At 36.5% G+C, this 18,271-nt stretch overlaps 1 protein-coding gene across 1 annotated transcript in view; it reads left to right on the top strand.

The window, feature by feature from the left end:
* The window catches only part of CD2AP (CD2-associated protein), a 42,063-nt gene that overhangs the window by 21,076 nt on the left and 2,716 nt on the right, over positions 1 to 18,271 (top strand). The window contains exons 8-15 of the mRNA XM_010297229.1: positions 166 to 270; positions 2,751 to 2,787; positions 3,215 to 3,277; positions 6,666 to 6,825; positions 9,769 to 9,911; positions 16,041 to 16,156; positions 16,984 to 17,070; positions 17,719 to 17,903. Coding sequence (XP_010295531.1) covers positions 166 to 270; positions 2,751 to 2,787; positions 3,215 to 3,277; positions 6,666 to 6,825; positions 9,769 to 9,911; positions 16,041 to 16,156; positions 16,984 to 17,070; positions 17,719 to 17,903 — 896 coding nt within the window. The remainder of the gene's footprint in view (positions 1 to 165; positions 271 to 2,750; positions 2,788 to 3,214; positions 3,278 to 6,665; positions 6,826 to 9,768; positions 9,912 to 16,040; positions 16,157 to 16,983; positions 17,071 to 17,718; positions 17,904 to 18,271) is intronic.

The following is an 18,271-nucleotide window of genomic DNA, read 5'->3' as shown; positions in this document are numbered from 1 at the left end:
GTTTCACCTTGCTAAGGTGGATAAAGTATTCCTCTTATAAATGTGATATATCAGACAAACAATTACTTTTATATTGTGAGTAAAAGCAAAAATATTTTTCCTGTAGCTGTATCTGTTCTGGGGAAGAAGTAAATATTCATTGAAATGTTCTGTTGCTTGTTTTAGGACACTGGAGAGCCAGGCTGGTGGAAAGGAGAACTCAATGGTAAAGAAGGAGTCTTCCCAGACAATTTTGCTGTTCAAATACAAGAGTCTGATAAAGACTTCCCTGTAAGTTCTTACGCATGTCATTTAGTACCACAAAAAAGTATCGATGAAAATGTAAGGAATAAAAGACTTTGCAGCACATCATGCTGCTTAAAATATTAATGCAATTGCAGCAGTTTCTAACTTAATCTTGTACTAGCTATATCAAAGAAGAAAGATTTAAACATTAGTTTAATATTTAAGAAGTTTAACACAAACATTGAGACTTGCTTTTTGAGGTGAACTGTAATGAATGACGATATTATGTCATATAGAAAGGATATAGTTCTGATAACATGGTGTTACGTGTAACTGATTACTGAATTAAATGCTTACTGCTTTGAAAGGAGATAAGCAGTCAGTGTCTTCCATCTATAGTCCTATAAGTAACCGTAACTGCAAAATGCTGAATGACCCCTGTGAGACCGACTGGGATTTTTCTATGTTAAGACTTGCCAGTAGGTTGCAGTGCCTGAAAGATAAACTTTGGGTGGGATCTAGAAATGCATTTTTTCACCATCTCATTTGCTAACTTACAGAAATCCATGTTTTCATGTGTTACTCCTTTGTCTATTAATTTTGGTTCTTATTTTATAATTTTTTTTTTCTGGGATTAGGATGATGATTTGATTCTGACAAGTCTGTGTAGCAAAGATGACTGTGTTAATTCACAAACGTACATCATCCCCAGATGGGATGGATTCAGCTCCAGATCAGGACATCTAAATGTTGAAGCCTGTATCTTGGCAGAACAGAGTTTCAGAGTTTCATGGTAATTTAGTGCCATTTGGTCTGGAACTGGAGACCTTCACAGAGGATTGCTAGATACAACCTGACAGATAGTTATTAACTTGGCATTCAACCTCAGTTACCCAACATACACAGAAAGTCTAGTTACTCCAAGTCAGCGTTTTCTTTTCAAATTGATTCTTAGCTTTGCAAGGATGGTGTAAATGCCGTAACATATGGCTGACTTGATTTGAGGGGTCGATGGGTAGTATCAGTCTTTTGCAGTAAAGAATTGCTCCCTGGAGACAGAGAAAAAAAATGTTCTTTTACCAAAAACAATGTTTCCTGCAGAAAGACCTTGCTTTGATCCTTTATTCTGTAGTGTGTCTCAGTGCAGGGATTCAGCTTGCATTGAGCAGCTTTGAAGTTCAAGGCACTGGTTGGCTGATAATTGTAAACAGCTATTTGATATCGACTTAATAAAAACACAGATCAGAGTGCTATAATTGTAAGCTGATGCTGAACTTGGTGCTACTGTTTCTGATAAAGGCAGCAGTGCTGCACAGCTGGATAATGTATTTGCTTTTTTCGGAAAGAAAGAAAATAGGGTCTTGTTCTTAAGTTCACTAGCTTTTGTGTTCTCTGAAACTAGAGAAAGAAATTTAATATGGGTTTTCATGCTTGCTTAACTACATTTCACTTGTCAGAATAAAATCTTTCTGCATTAATAAGAGCTTATTCAATAGAGGTAGGGGCACAGAAGTTAAATCCATGCATAGCAACTGTTTTGAAAATACCTGCTACAAGGCATTTTCTGGGGGGCTGTGTTAGACTGAGCCCATATGGTTTCAGCAGTGTTTGTATAAAGTGAACAAGTGCTTTTGTAGGCTTTTGTGATTATTTTATCAGTGAGTCTTGTCCTTAGTACAACCACAAAGACACCTTTTTTAGAGCATTTTCATGAATCAAATTCTGAGGATGAAGTGGCTTGAGATGCTGGTCCTGAGAGAGAGGTGCCAGGACTCCTTCAACAGGAGAGAGATTCAAATTCAGTTTTACCAGTTTAAGGAAAGTGATGAATGGCTGTGTTGTAAAATACAATTATTTTCAGTGTACAAACTGTGACACTGTAATACTCTGTAAATTTTTAATGGCTAGAGTAGTTTGTCCATCTTTCCCACTTAAATGTACACTGATAAGGAAGCTCACAACAATTTTGTCATGTAACTGCGTTGTTTATGTTGCAAATGCTGCTAACTATATTTTTTTTCTTACACTATGGTAATTTAGAAGTCAATTAATTAAAATAATTGTTCTGATACTTAATATAGAACCTGTTTTTTCCCAGTGAAAGTGATCGTTTTTTGTTCAAAAATTTACCTGATTACTCTTTTAAACTTGTGTTGTACTAAGATTAAGGTTTACGTATCAAAATTAAAATGGGTACAATCAGAGCAATTCTTTGGACTAGAAAAAATGTAACTTTTAGTTTTTAGTTCTTTGTACCTCTGCTGCTTATGCATATTGCTGAAGTACTGATCTGATTTGAAAAAAGCTGCATTTTGTTCCTGGTTTTGCAAGTGATTGTCTGGGAGATACCAGAGGAATTATTCTGTGTTTCCTGTCTGTGAATTGTTTGCCTCCTTTGAAATACTTTGAAAGCAGCTAGTAAACAAGCTAGACATTACAGTATGCAAAAAAAACCCCACAAATAAGTCTGTTTTTGCTAGAGAATATCTATTTGTTTATTTACTTGACTTTTTTGCATTTTGTAGAAGCCAAAGAAACCTCCTCCTCCAGTTAAAAGTCCAGGTATGTTGTATATGTATGGTGGTATGTGTCTGAGGAAATATTAAATTTCAGAAGCAGTGCATGACTTCAAAAGAAAATTCAGAAGTAGCTTTGTATTTCCTTATAGTGCAGCCACCCATAGTAACAGTTTGAGGTTACTTTTTATGCTTTATGTATTTTGCTGCTGCTATGTATTTTTCGAAATTATGATGAAGTCTATTTTGGAAACATTTTAATACAGGCCTGCTGTTTTCTGGGCTCAAATGAGCATTTATAAATGGTATTACACTCCTTGCAAAGGAGAAAATACGAACACAAGTCGGTGTATGTCATATTTTTAGTTACTGACAGATAATTAAAGCTCTTTGAGAAATGTCAATGGTTTATTTGTGTTTTTGTTTTTTGGTGGTGTGTGTGTTTTTTTTTTTTTTTTTTTTTTTGCATTCAGCTCCAAAGCCTGAATTAGCAGCTGGAGAGAAGAAATTCCCTTCTTTGAGGCCTGAAGAAAAAGGTGAGATGAGTTTTCTTCATAGTGAATTTCAGACTATGATCTTGCAAACAAGTCACACTTCTTAGCTTCGGTGCTCTGTGCGATAGGTGCCTGTTAAGAAGATTCTCTTGATGCCATCTGCTGAAGTTCCTATGCCTGTGATGTTATGGACATGTGTTCAGAGTGATTAGAACAATAACTACACTTTCATGAAATGTGTATTTCCTGTAATTGCATTGCATTCTGAAAAATGTTTATGGCACTGCATAATAACGGTTACTATTCGATTCTTTTAAGTATAGTTCTGTGATAGTAACTGCAGTTTTGAATAGTAAGTTATTCAAAATGAAAATGTTTGCTGCTGCTTCTAAATGTTTTGACCAAAATCAGTGATGGAAAAAGTAAAGAAGTATACGGAACAGTTACAGCACTCTGTAGACAGGTTTTACAGTCAAAATGCTCAGAAATTGAGATTCCTTGTCCTATTAATTCTTGCTGTATTCCATGTTTTCCAGTTCCACAGAATTGGAGAAGTTTACCACTTTATTCTTAAAAATTTAAAGGATGCCTTTTTTCAGAAGATAAGCTGCTATTACCATCCAAACACACTTCTAAAATGCTTCTTTTCATATTTGAAAAACCTGGCAAGGGAAACTGTTAAACTGTTTTGATTGTGTTCAAAGTCAGAAGCTTAAACAAGCATGCTGGCTGCGTCTTAAAGAAGAGTTAGAAGACTACTACAGCTTAACCATATTACAAAAACATACTCTGTTCTGTGAATAGTGAACTGTGGCTGACAGTGGCTGAACAGCATTTTGACAAGTAAGCCTGCTCAGTAGGTTTCTTGGCTTCCTTGGGCAGTTTTTATAACCCACATTTTAAATCAAGCATGTTCTCAGGTGTTTCATATGAAGAATATTTATTAAAATCAGCTATGTTTCCTCTGCATGTGAGCAAACAAATTATTTTTATCTGTTGGAACAGTATCTGCAGGTGTGACTTGAAATCAACTGCATGATTCTAGAAATTTTGCTTGGCTCTTTATAAGTTCAAATTTATTTAAACTGAAGTAAGTTTCATTTTAGACTGGTTCTGTTTGTACTAATGGTGTGAACCTTTGCGTAGTTGAGTTCAACTGTTTGTGGACTAGTATAGAAAAAAAATGTTGAGTGACACCATCCAAAATGCGTAGGAACATGAAAGCTTCTGAAAAGTTAAATAAGGTAGAGAACCGTCTTTACAGCAGTACAGGAAATGATGGAGGAAAATTTTGTCGTGTATTCAGTTGAAGGTCAGGTCTTAAAACTTACTTATTTAGATATTGCAGGAGTGTTTTACTAGAAGAAATGCTCATATATCAGTGCAGTTTTACTTGTGGAAAAATAACCATGTTAATACTAGTTATTAAATCAATTAAATATGAAATTGTACTGTAATTAGTTAAAAAAAAAATTGAACAGCTCTAATCACAAGCTATGAAACCGTGTAATTTTTTGTGCCTATTGGGAGACTTAGCAAATCTGCCTTTAATTCCTATCAAAAATTAAAAGCAATACTCCTAAAAGTATTTCTGTATTTATAGTGAAGGATGCTTGCTAGTATCATGTAGAAATTTTTGTCTATTGTAAATGTCTTCAGATCAATATTTCCATTATTAAACTGCTCATTTTTAGCCAACCCTTATCTTTTTCATTGCAGAGCAAAATGCAAAAAAGAGGCATGCCATTTTATCCAGCAGAATTGTCCAATTTCTGTGTTCATGGTGAATCTTGACCTTTGGTATTAACTTTTTCCACTTAGCTATGGATGGTGTTTATATTCAGATTTTGAATGGGAGCAATTAAAGGGAAAACTGACAGATGATAATTCAGGAAGAGGATTTGTTTCTGCCCTGTTTACGAACTCACTTATTCTTAAAAATAAAAGGCATAATTCTCAACTTGTGTTCAGCATACCTAAGTTAAAGCTAATTGATCTTCACTGATACTAATGGCTATTGGGCATTTAAAAATTAAATTTTGCCTAGAGGATCAGTAGGCAGAAGCGGCTAGCCCCATTAACAGGCTGTTTTACACGGGACAGTCAGCACCACCATGTGGCAAAATCCTTCCACTACTTCAGTATTTTATTTTTTTTTTAACTCAATACTAAGAGAGACTGGAAGGTGATGCCAACCAGTTTAGTTTTTTAGTTTATATCTCCTGATGTTCAAATGTCCAAAAGCAGGAAGATGATTCTGCCCTGGATAATTCTTTTTTTTGCTGAACTATTTCTGTGATCTGTTTACTTCGAAGTATTCCTGTGGAAGAAAATCTGTGTTTTCCCATTTTACAGTTGGAGGGCTGACACTTAACGGCTGCAGGGCTTGTCCAAAGGAAGTCAGTCATAGACCTGGCAGTTAAGGCACTTAGCTGGGATGGAGCTGAACCAAATTTCCAACCCTAGCCCCAAATCCTTACCGTATGTAAACATTTTACATTAGACTAATACTCGGTTAAAAGCAAAGTCATAGGAGGGGAGGTTGAGGACAATCAGAACTGAAGGTCAGTCACTCCATCCCAATTTACTGATTTATTGTCCTGTAAGGGCAGTAACTGTAAAGGATTGTAACTCCTTACTCTAACCTAACAATGATCTTTTAAGTCTTCAGTACTTTATGCATGCCTGACTGAGCTGTAGCATAGTTTTACAAAGAAAAGTAGAAGGTATGCTCTGGATATCCCACAGGGTGTGATTCGGAGACATGGGTTGAAGGCTATTCAACTAAGATATGTGAAGCAGCTTGAATTTTTCAGAGTCCCATGTTTATGTGTCAACTCCGCAGTGTTCAATTAGGTCATATGCAGTCATTGAACAACAAATTTAACTAACTTTCTTCGGTTATCAATACTTATTTTTTTCCTGAATTTGTAGTAAGGTAGATTTTTTCTGAATAACCGAATTTATTTTAGATGAATAACCATTTTTTTTCCTTTTTTTCCATAGATAAGTTATGCTGCTTTTGTGTATGGAAGAAGTCTAGTTACAACAAAATTAAAAAAACAAACCTTGCCTTTTTAAGAGCAGATAAGGTGAATTTATAGAAAAGAGAAAGCAGTAGCAGTACAGAGAGATTCTTGGTTCTTAGCTGTCATTTGCAGTGCAGTAATGTGAATACGTAATTTTTTACTGACATCAAACAGTAGTAAAGAAGACATTTTGCTTACTTTATCATAATATTTTTCAAGTTCAGGTAAGTAGTTCGTGTGTTTTGATAAGGTATCACTTCAGACACTTGCATATCTTTTTTTCACTTTTATCAGATCTTCAAAGAAAGTATTTCTGACAGCAGTTGCTTTCTAATTGATTATCATTGTAAGAATTCTAGACAACATGAGTTTTTAAAATGTTATGGTGACTTTTTTGTCAGATGAAAAAGGAACTTTGGATCAGAAGCCTTTGAAGCCACAAGCTCCTCAAGTACCACCCAAGAAGCCTATTCCTCCAAGCAAGACCAACAGCTTATTGAGAGCAGGGCTCCTGCACCCAAAACGTCCAGATAAACCTGTTTTGCCTTCATCTGTATCCAAGTCAGTATAACTTAAATTGTATACACCAAGTATATTTCATTTGGCTTGTTGCTCCATCTTCCTTTGTGGATGAGGTGGGAAGAAACCTATATTTTAAGGGTGAAAAGGATGCAAGGATAGGTTTTGCCCTGCACCCACCGGTGTCTTGGTTCTCCAAGTCTTTATCAATGTGCACTTAAAACTTTCAAATTCTTTGAGACACTGAATCCATCTCTGAGTAAGTCCTACAGCATAACTAACCATGGGGCAGATGAAGTTACAAATCTGTGGGCTGCTCTGCTTTAAGCCTGCCCCATAATTAAGAAGTTGTAGATACAGTAGCAGTATGGTGTAAAATAATGAGTGGACATGGCACTTGAGTATTGTTATTCTGTTGGAAAAAACCTCAAGATTTGAGCTGCATCAACGCTCAACATTTCAGCACTTTATATAGAATTAGATGGGAAGGAAGAGTTGAGCACAGTTAGTACCTGTGCTAAAGGTACTTGGTATTGTTTATGTGCTCTTCTGGGGAAGAAAGCACTTGTTACAGAACCACATCTAGTATCTATAGTGCCCTGAGTATTCTCAGTTGAGTTACTGGACCAATAAGGAGGGTAATAGCAAATAATCACTTACGATTCCTTTTAGATCCACTTAAATTGTTTTTTTCTTATGAGTTTGAAACAATTATTTTTGGTGTTTCACTAAGACTAATTTTGCATCAATATAGTCACCTGTACACAGCTTCCCTTTCTGTCTCCATCAAAATATTTGCTAGATCCTTACCCAAAACTGTAAAAAAAACTGCTGATGGGTAACTGTCCCTTTGGGATGTTTAGTTGACTTGAAAGAACCACAAGAAAGTAAGGTTGTGATGCACTTGGCCTTGTACAAATAAAGGAGCAGTCAAGCTGCTCCATCAAAGAGCTTGCACCTTAAATACCTCCAAAGATAGAAGATGGCAGCAGGCATTTGTCAAGGTTTTTCCGTTTCTGCAGCAGGTCCTGATAGCCGAACCAAAAGGAAGAATATCTAAAGGGAGAAATCAGTGAGGAGGGAGGGCAGTAGAGAAAGGGAGTGTGGGTAAGGCACACACTTTGGAGGGCTGACTACAACAGAAGACAATCTAGGCAGAGCTGCCTCTGATCCCACCCTGCACAGCCCTGGTGTCATGGTTTAACCCCAGCCGGCAACTCAGCACCACGCAGCTGCTCGCTTGCTCACCCTCCCCCCTGGTGGGATGGGGGAGAGAATCAGAAGAGTAAAAGTTGAGGAAATTCATGGTTTGAGATAAAGACAGTTCAACAGGTAAAGCAAAAGCCATGCCCACAAGCAGAGCAAAACGGGGAGTTCATTCCCCACTCCCCATGAGCAGGCAGGGGTTCAGCCATCTCCAGGGAAGCAGGGCTGCATCATGTGTGACGATTCTTTGGGAAGACAAACACCATGACTCCAAATGTCCCCCCCCTTCCTCCTTCCCTCAGCTTTACATGCTGAGCATGACACCATATGGTATGGAATATCCCTTTGGGCAGCTGGGCTCAGCTGTCCCAGCTGTGTCCCCTCCCAACTTCTTGGGCACCCCCAGCCCCCTCGCTGGTGGGGTGGGGTGAGAAGCAGAAAAGCCCTTGACTCCATGTAAGCCCTGCTCAGCAATAATGAAAACATCCCTGTATCATCAATGCTGTTTTTGACACAAATCCAAAACACAGCCCCATACTAGCTACTGTGAAGGAAAGTAACTCTGTGCCAGCTGAAATTCATCACACCTGGGAACACTGGATGCCTGACTGAAGAGTTAGACCATTGCCGCTTCTATGTCTGTTTAGGTTTTCAGTACATAATTGTGTTATATCAGTTGGTATTTTGGAGAGTTTCCCAACTAAGGTTTTTTCCTTTTTTTTTTTAAACCACAAGTTGTGTTCCCTTCCCCCATGTTAGAAAATAATTAGGTGCATAAAGGGATACACGTGCAGGTCTGTAGTAAACTGTGGTCCTTTAATAATTAAAAACTTTAAATCTTTGGAATATTTAAATATTTTTAAATGTCTGAAAGTTTAATACTGTTCTAGGAAGATAAGGCTGCTATCTCTTTTTTTCTACTGCAATAAAACTTCTAATCTAATAAAGGATTTGGGAGATGAGTTAAGGACAGGGGCACATTGAAGCCTTAAAAATGTAAGCCTTGTCCTACTACATAGATATTTATCTCTAGGATTGCGCTAGATGTGTTACTGTATAGCATAGTTTCATTATCCCCAGGAAAAAACTCCCCATGAAAACAAGTAGAATGTAATTTTTTTAATTTAGGTGCAATTATCTTAACATCTTTAATTACCAGACGACGGGTACATTTATATACTCTATTTTTATGCTGTGGCATAAATGATGGCAAGAATTGTAAAGGAAAATGTCATCTTTGGGGGGGGGTGTGTGTGTCATTTTTTCCCTGGGTGACGTGACCAGACATGCAAGGAATACGTGTTAGAATAAAAGCCACATACACAAGGTACTTGTCCTATACCCAGAAAGTAATAACTTGTTCTTGGCAGCTTTTTTCTTTACAGGAAGATTTTGATATTAAAGAGTCTGAGTATGTTTCTGAATATTTCAAGAGATATTACTGAGGGTGCTATTCAGCTCTCTTGTCTTCTGTTGCACTGAAGTGTAATATTTTAGATTTAAGTGCCAAAAATGTGCCCTGTAGTAAAAGTTTTGGATTATTTTTTACAAGAGGATTATACAAGTTTGACAACTCTGCAAGAGTTGAAACAGAAGAATTGGCTTTTATAGGACTAGAATTGCTCTCTGAAAGACTTGATTTAAGGAAGACTTTAGAAAATGAGAGAATCTACTGGTGATTTTTTTGTTTTTTTCCTGTTTACTTCTAATTTTTGGTATGTTTCAGTGGTAAACTGAATCTCTTGACTAGGTATATTGTGTTGTTTTTTCTTACTACAGATCTAACGGAGAAGTTGTTTCTCTTCGACCGAAATCTGAAGTTGAGCCAGTAGCAAAACCAAAGTTAGACTCTGAACAGTTACCACTTAGACCAAAATCAGTAGAGGTAGATTCACTTGTGGTGAAGAGCTCGAAAGAATCGGGTAAGAAAAAACTAAAATGTTCTTTTGGGTCTTTCTGTTTGGATTGCAGTATTTTACAATGTTAGAATAAATTTTTAAGTGATTTACTCAAAATGCCACAGAGTGCAATTATGCCTGTTCAGCAGAAAGTATATTTTTTTAGAGCTGCTGTAGGTAGCTGAAGGTAAGAGTCAGCAAGCACTGAACAGATGTCAGGCTCTTTGGAGGTGGTTGATGAGCTCTGTGTTGTAATAGATGATAAGAAAGGAGGAACATGGGTAGTGGTTTGTTCTTCTAATTCTGGTTCTGTTTGTTCTGCTCTTGCATTTCAGAGGACTTTTGCTTTTCTAGTTAATTTGCGTATTTTTAGTAATGCCATTACCTTAAATTTGGCCAGCATGGTATGTTGTACATTTGAAGTTCATGCTTATGGCTTTGCTTAATGCGCATTGAGCCAAACCTGGTATCTCTTTAAACCTAAATTTGTCCAGTAAAAACCTTGATGGTTGTTAAAGCAACTACATTGATGATCATGCTCCCTAAGCTATTATATAGTTACCTTTTGTCCTTTGCTGACAGCGCAACTCATTTCAGTCCTCTGTTGTGCCTCTTAAGCAGAAATCATCTCAGAAAAGGTTTTAGTAATAATACATTTCAAAATAGTATGACTTCGATTCAATTTTTTTAGGCCAAATGTGATATTCAGGTTGTAGAACAGTTGGTCCTAAAGTGTAAGAAATTCATTTGGGAGATAAAAATAATGCATTAAAAAACTGAAGCAGTTTATGGATAGAAAAAAGTACTGATTTTTCCATTAAGCATTTAAAATGTGCTTCTAAGCTTAAATGCTCTGTATGAGGAAAGGTTAGTTCATGTATGTGTTTTGTCAGAAGTTATATTTTTCTGAGCCACAAAAAGCTGGACTTCGTCAGGTATTAAAACATCCTGGAAATATTACAAATATTATCGGTGTTACCCTATTTATAGTTTCTTTTTTATTCCCCAGTAAAGTCTATGCATATGCTGTGATACACCTTATTTTAAACGTTTTGAACTGGCAGTTTAACTATTGCCTCTATTTAAAGATGAGTTTGAGTGAGGGTACAGAAGAAACACTTTCAGGCCAAAGCAAGCTGAGAGATGAGCGAGCGATGCACAACCTAGCCTTAAAAATGTAAGCCTTGTCCTACTACATAGATATTTATCTCTAGGATTGCGCTAGTTGTGTTACTGTATAGCATAGTTTCATTATCCCCAGGAAAAAAAAACCCATGAAAACAGGTAGAATGTCATTTTTTTAATTTAGGTGCAATTATCTTAACATCTTTAATTACCAGAGTAGCAACATAGTAGCTGTGATATTAGGTATTCATATATATAAAACCCCTGATTTTATACAGATTTAGAAGAAAAATAAAAATCTATGAATTCTGATTTGCTACCATAAGATTTTACAGGTTTATGGAGAAATTCAAGATTCTAGTACCTAAATGGGGCAAGGGACAGAGGTGCATAACAAACAAGTGGGTGAGGTCTGTTCAGTGGTCCTCGTTCGGTGCAGAGCAAGTGAAAGAGGCTCAGGCAATCCATGTGGGGATGCGGCACTGGCAGTGTCAAGGAGCTGCTATTGAAGGGAAGTTTCAAAAATCCTCTGTTACGTGAAACTGCCCTTGTTTAAAATAAACTGCATAAGTCACTTGTAGTTTTACTACTCTTGTGCAAAGAGACTAGTCCAAACTTCTGCCAGTAAAATGTAATGAATCTCATGCTTTGTTGTCTCTAGGCATTCTGCTGCTAAAGACCTAATATGCCACGCAGCAGCTAAGGCTATATAAAGCTCCAAAGGTGTTGGGTCCTTATATAAAGTCCAAGATTGTTTCATCTTACAAGAACTAGGATACATACTAAAACACGGGGGAAAATGAATGGCTGGGGATGGCAACTGCATTATCAGTGTCTTTTGTTTTTTTTTCCCCTTTAGATTGAGATCCTGAAGTGTATGAAGTTTTCTAAAACAGATTTCTCTAAGTATGGGTCTTACTTTTTTGCAGCTTAGATTGACCGTGAAGTGTGGTGTAGGTTGAGCCACACTCAATTTAGACGAAGGAGAAGCTGTAAATACTGTGTATCTATAGGAAAAGACCCACCCTGTACAAGAATTAGGCCCCCAGCCATCAGATAATGACAAATACTCAGAAAGGTTCAGAAACATTGTTCATGTTGAAATACCTCCTCTTGAAGCTTTATTTTTAAAAATGCATAAATGTTTCTCTGTTTGATTGAAGTACTGTAAAAGACTAAAGCTGTAATACTAGTATGCTGAACATGTAAAGCGGTTCTGTTTCTTCTACAAATGTTTCTTTTTCCTGCTTTGTAAAAGAATTTTTTTGTTCAGAATCTTTTTCTAGACATTCCTCTCCTTGACTTTTCTTTCCAGATTTTGTTTCCTATCCTGTTTGCCATGTTTCCCTTCTTACGTGTCAGGAAATTACCCTACCCTTCTCCATTTTGGTAAGATAATAATCTATAAGGAAATCCAAATGCTTTATGCCATATGCATAGCCTCTTCTTAACATCATAAGCATAATTTTCAGTTGCAGTTATTAATACTAAAATTTTTGGGTTTCAATTTAAAGTGCTTTTTTGTTTCTTTGAATGCCTGTTTTCCTTAGCTGTTAAACAAGAAGTTGTTTAAGTATACTCTTCAGTTAGGAACTTGTAGAGGTAAAAACAAACCAAACCAAACCCCAGAAAACCTTGACAGTCCAGCTACTGATAAGCCAAACGTGGTGTTTCTAGTGAAATGTGTTCAATTCTTATAGCCCTTCTGGTGTATGTTGGCTGAATGGCTTTACCTTCCCGTACACACGACACAGTTATGAAGCCTTTGGGCACTGCATCCTCCAGTGTCAGCTATTTAGTATCACAAGTCTTGTAAAATAGTATTGTTGGAAGTTATGTATTAGGCATGAGCTTAATTGTGGCAAACATCTTATTATTGCTTGACTGCAAATTTAAATGTTGTAAATCCTATATCTCTCACCTAAATTTTTGGGGTGCAGCCTCAGCAAGTTGAGGCCTGCCATCTCTTTTTACTTGGCAGATTAATGTGAGGTCTTGTCTTTTCTGAAATATTGGTTGTGTTTCACTTCTGTCATGGGTTTTTAAACTCCCCAGCCACATGAGATGTTGGAAGTGTAATTTCTTTAGACACCCCTTCAGCTTTGCTTGTTTTTGTGAAGGCGTTTTAAGACAAACTGGTATGAATACACTGAAGCATTTACAGATGTGAACAAAACCATTCGGCTAACCGTATTTCTTAAAGCTCCTCACAGTTCCGTAATGTACAGATCTAGCTTAAGCTTGCAAAAGAGATAGTTCTATTAGTCTGTCCTAAGTAACTGTTTAAACTTAGCTCATCTTTCCAGAACTAAAGGTGATTTTGCTCAGCCTTAAAATAATGTTTTGACACAAATTATCCCGAGACGTTTGGTATTGCTCTTTTGGCACTACGATGGGATTTCCTTTAACAATTACTCGCAGGCTGTCTGTAAGAAAGTTAATTGATAAATCACTTGATTGATTGAAATAGGTATAAACTGTGAACTTTCAATGGGTTTCATCAGTATTTCTATTGGCTTCAGTGGGGGCAAGCTTTCTCCTAAAATAAAGAATGCTGTTTAAGAATAAAAACAAACAAAACCCTCAGACCCACAATAAACAAACAAAACCACCACCATCAATAGCACAAACCCTAATCCCTACCAGCTGGTATTTTAATTTCCTCCCTATACCAAAGCAACAAAATGGAAAGGTAAGAAGGAAAATCCAAGTACAATCAGAATTTCCTCTGACTGTAATGTGCTGGTAATACTTGAAGGCTGAGCAATTGTCTCAGGTATAGCAGTCTCCTTTAGAAGACCTTAGAAATAGGAAAAAAATCCCTGGCTTCAGTGTCATCCCACCATTTATATTCAGGACTGTAGCAGTCTTCATGTTCAAGCCTTGTCAAATGTTGTGTTGTGGTTTGGTTTTTTTTTTCCCCTGGAAGTACACATTATTCTTAACGTGTTTTTTATACTCTTAATATGTCTCATGTTTACTTTGTTCGTGGAGACAGGGCTGGCATTACAATCATAATAGCAACTCAATTTACAATTCTTATTTAAATTTACTGCCAAATGAGTTGCCACTTCTGCTGAATGACAAAAGGAAGGTTATCTAAAGGCAAAAATTACTGAGATGAGGGAAAAGAGTTGTATGTTTTTTCCTGCCTTCTTGTTACCTTTTTAATAATACCTAACTAACGTAAATCCTGATTTACATTTTGGTGTGGGCTAGTGCTCTGGGATTACTGACAATTGAGTAAAGAACATAAAGATATACCCCTGGGTCACTGTTGCTTGACTTATTAGAAGTTAAATATTTTATCAGCACAGACTACAACAGAAATACCTTCATAATTATTTATTTCTCCCTCATCCTCTTTTCCATCAGCCGCTTGCCATTCATCATTCTTCTGTTTCTTCCTACTTTGTTTTTCTTCACAGCTTTTTTAAATTGCAAATATGATTACATGTTTATAAAACGCTGTCTGTACATTCTCTTTAGTAACATTAAAAAGCAGCAAAACTGATTTGTAACAGTGTTACAAAAGCTTGCATTTCAACAGGGAGACAGGTCATGAAATAAATAGGTAAGTTCAGGGATATCCAAAATATGTGAATATTTTAAGGACTTAGAGTAATGCAGAGTAGAAGACATTAAAATCTGTTAAAACATTCAGTGGAAAACTTATTTGCTAGGTATGGAATAGTTTTGACAAAGCATGAGTAAAACTTTGAGTAATCGGATGACTTCAAGTCATCCAAACACTGAAGTAGCGTGAATGGTCTGGCTCAGTGTTCTTAGGGCTTTTTTTCTTAGCTGCCCCCTTGCTGTAGTGTCAAAATGTGAAAACTGGGATAGTGTTACAGCTTCTGTTTGATAAACAGTAATGTCAGTAAAAATTGGAGGTCGCAAAAAAACCCAAAAACCCAACAAACCAAAAAAACCCACCAAAGCCCAACACTGCCCCACCCCCACGCCCACGCCCCCCAAAAAAAGAAACCCCAAACAATCATAAACCTTGAATATTACTTTTGATGCCTGTAGTAAATGCGGTGTGGCATTTTAGTTAAATATTTAGAGTCTGTAGAATAAGTCTAGTGAATTTGTGTTGTAAATTAATATATAATATCCGTATCTTACGTTGATGCTTATATTAAAAAACCTATCTCATTGCACATCTGTTGACAGGTAAGTATTATTTTTGTGGAGTAACAGTCAAGAAGTAGAGTTGTTAACTGTGTGACTACTTATGTTATTAGATTATATATGTTCTGTTCTTCCTATTAATGTTTTTTTTTTTCTAAGGTTGTCTCTTCCCATAGGATATAAAGAATTTCTACTGATCTAAGAGTTTACCTAGAACTATGAGCATAAAGAGACTGATTAGTAAGGAGATATGTACGATTTAGTGAAGTATGAGAATGTTGTTTTGAAATGTTTTATTCCAGACTTCATGAAGTGGTGTATTTTATTTAGACAAAGTACTGCATAGGAAAAAACTACCCTGCACAGAAATATTTGCAGTTAATGTCTTGTTAACTTACTTTCACCAACCTGTGGATATGTACTTTACCATGTTGCTTTCATTTTTGTCTGAGTCACTCAACTTGGATTTTCATGCTTTTCATGCAAGTTTAGCAACAAGAAAATATGTTCTCTTGAATAGGTGAATATGGCACCTCTCAAAAAAACAGTCATAAATATATTTTTCTCCAGACACTTGTTAGGTCTGTGTTATGCTGCTGTGTTACTACGGCACTTCTTCGGTTGAGAACTTGAATTTAAACACTAGTTGAATTAACTCTTCATTTTTTTCGAGGGGGAAAATGTGGTTTCCCAGATGTGCCAAATTCATGTAGTTGTTTCATACGGTTCATGTTGTATATGCTGAAAGTCTTTGAAACAATAAAAATTCTGATAAATTCTTTTTTTTTCTTTTTTTTTTTTTTTTTTTTTGGTCTTAAGGCAAAAAGTGGTAAAAAAAAGAATGCAGCAAACCTTCTGGTCTTGATGCTGGTCTGTGTTTTCTTCTTTTTCTAGATCTGTTAAGCTTTGATGATGTAATAGCTACCTCAGATAACCTATCACACCCTACTGCAAACCGACCCAAGATGCCTGGTAGGAGGCTGCCTTCACGTTTCAATAGCAGTAGTCCTGTGAGTATATTGGGTGTGTCTTCCTAGTAGTGAACTAAATACTAACTTCCCAGGAAACAGTCTTATGAACCATTTACCTGAGACCGAAATGCAAAATGCCACAGTGGTTCAGTTCCTATAGACTTTGTCTACAGGAATATCCGTTCCCGGGAGGGAAGCGTACGTAAGAGAAAGAACGTGACTGCATTGCAGCTGAAGGAGTTTTTCTGTTCTGTGGGGTATTACTGCAGTAAGTACTAAGCTCTTCCAGCATCGCTGATGATGAAATAGGTGGTGTACATACACGCAACTCTGAAAGTGTGTTTAGTGCCTCACAAGCCTAACAGTGCATAGTTTTTGGCCACAACAAATTTATAGTTTAATGTTGCTGTAATGCAGGAGTTTTGATCTCATGTGCTAAGACGTGGGATTGTCAGGCCATCAGAACGAGGTGGTGCAGAGTCCTTGAAAAATCAATTCATATCATCGTTGTATAGTTCAGTCATGCTGATTACCATCTACAGTTACTGCCTGTTAATGTTGGTGTTTTACGGAAGCACCTACAGGATCACAAAAGCATCAAGGACTCGTTAAGTTCTGCAGAGATGCTTGAAAATCCTGACCAAGATTCCTATGTTTGATTTAAATTCAGATGAATTAGTATTGCAGGGGAAGGACAGCTCTTACTGACAGGGAAAGAAAATCATGGTAGTCTAACAATTTAAGTTTGGGGGCTTGGGGTTTTTTTTTCTATTGCATCTTTAGAAAGATGTGACAGGTTTTTTTATTTACTTTTTAATTATTTTTTTTAAATTCTCAAAACCTTTTTTTTATGAATGTCTTACCAGGCAAGTCAAAATGTGAGTCCAGAAAAAAATTTGAAGATGCAGAAGGAAGAAGAAAGTGCCAAACCAAAGCCAGTTGAAACAAAAAAGGTATGATACCAAGGAACTAGTGAAGTACCAGGCAGCTAGGTGTTCTGTTCATCTTGCTCCTATGTCCAGTTTAGATTGATGCAACCACCTAAATGCAAATGATTGTATTTAAATGCATGTGACCACATCATTTAGTATAAAGTTCATATTAGAAATTTTAGTATGAAGTTCATCAGTTCTGATGAGAACTATTGTATTGGGTAGCATGAAACTATGGTATCATTTCCTAAATAAGCTTCATGTCTGCTCAGCCTTTAGTGTCCTGACAGACAGAACACTGAGCAGATCAGAAAGTTGCACAAAAGATTGTTTATAATGAACCAATGGGCTCCATTAAATAACTTCTTTCTTTTTTCTTTTTTTTTTAAGTGTAGAGGACTGCAGTGTGAGTGCTTTTTTAGTGACTACAGGAACCTCAGGGAAATGCCTAATAAAGGAACCTCAGGGAAATGCCTAATAAGGAGCTGTATAAAATAACTGTATCTCATATACTACGGTGGTCCGTTTGAACTGGACTTTTTTTTTACCTTTTGGGTAGAATATTAAGGAAATTTGTGCACGTATAGCTCCCATAACAGTACAACCTGTATGCTGTAAATTGTCAGTATGATTTAATTTCTAAGCTTTCTACTGATGTATTTTTTTCAGCCATCTGCATTCAGTCCACCAATTCCGTCTTCATCTCAGAGACCAAGTTCTGTTATACTCAACTTTTTTCCTGGAGACATCCAACTTAAAGGAGAAACAGATGATGAAAAAATTTCTGTGGAAGAACTCAGGACTCAGATTAATGATTTGATGGGCTTAGTAGATGCACTGAAGAAAGAACATGGGTAAATATTTTTCTTCTCACTCTTCAAAGGGATTTATAGACATCTTCCAAATCTTTAATGCCAAACTTCATTTTTTTTTAAAAAAAAGCTATTTTATATTAACACTAATTCAGAACTTTGTTCTTTAGAAGTTGATCTAAGTAGATGTTCTAAATATGTACAAATTTCATGTTGGTATTTTTTGAATTTGTACACATTTGTCCCTCCTACTTTGCAGTCCTGCATTCATTACAGCTTTTTGAAAATACTTGTTAAACATTACTTTCACTGTAAGGAAAAGTAGCTAATTTTTGTGGTATTTAACATAAGTACATGTACTGGCCTTGTGTAACACTGAGCATGAGTAATTGCATTATTGACATGACTGG

Source organism: Phaethon lepturus, unplaced genomic scaffold, assembly GCF_000687285.1.
Source record: "Phaethon lepturus isolate BGI_N335 unplaced genomic scaffold, ASM68728v1 scaffold12831, whole genome shotgun sequence".
Taxonomy (NCBI): domain Eukaryota; kingdom Metazoa; phylum Chordata; class Aves; order Phaethontiformes; family Phaethontidae; genus Phaethon; species Phaethon lepturus.
Note: the sequence above shows the minus strand (reverse complement) of the source record. Positions and strands in the feature narration are given on the sequence as shown.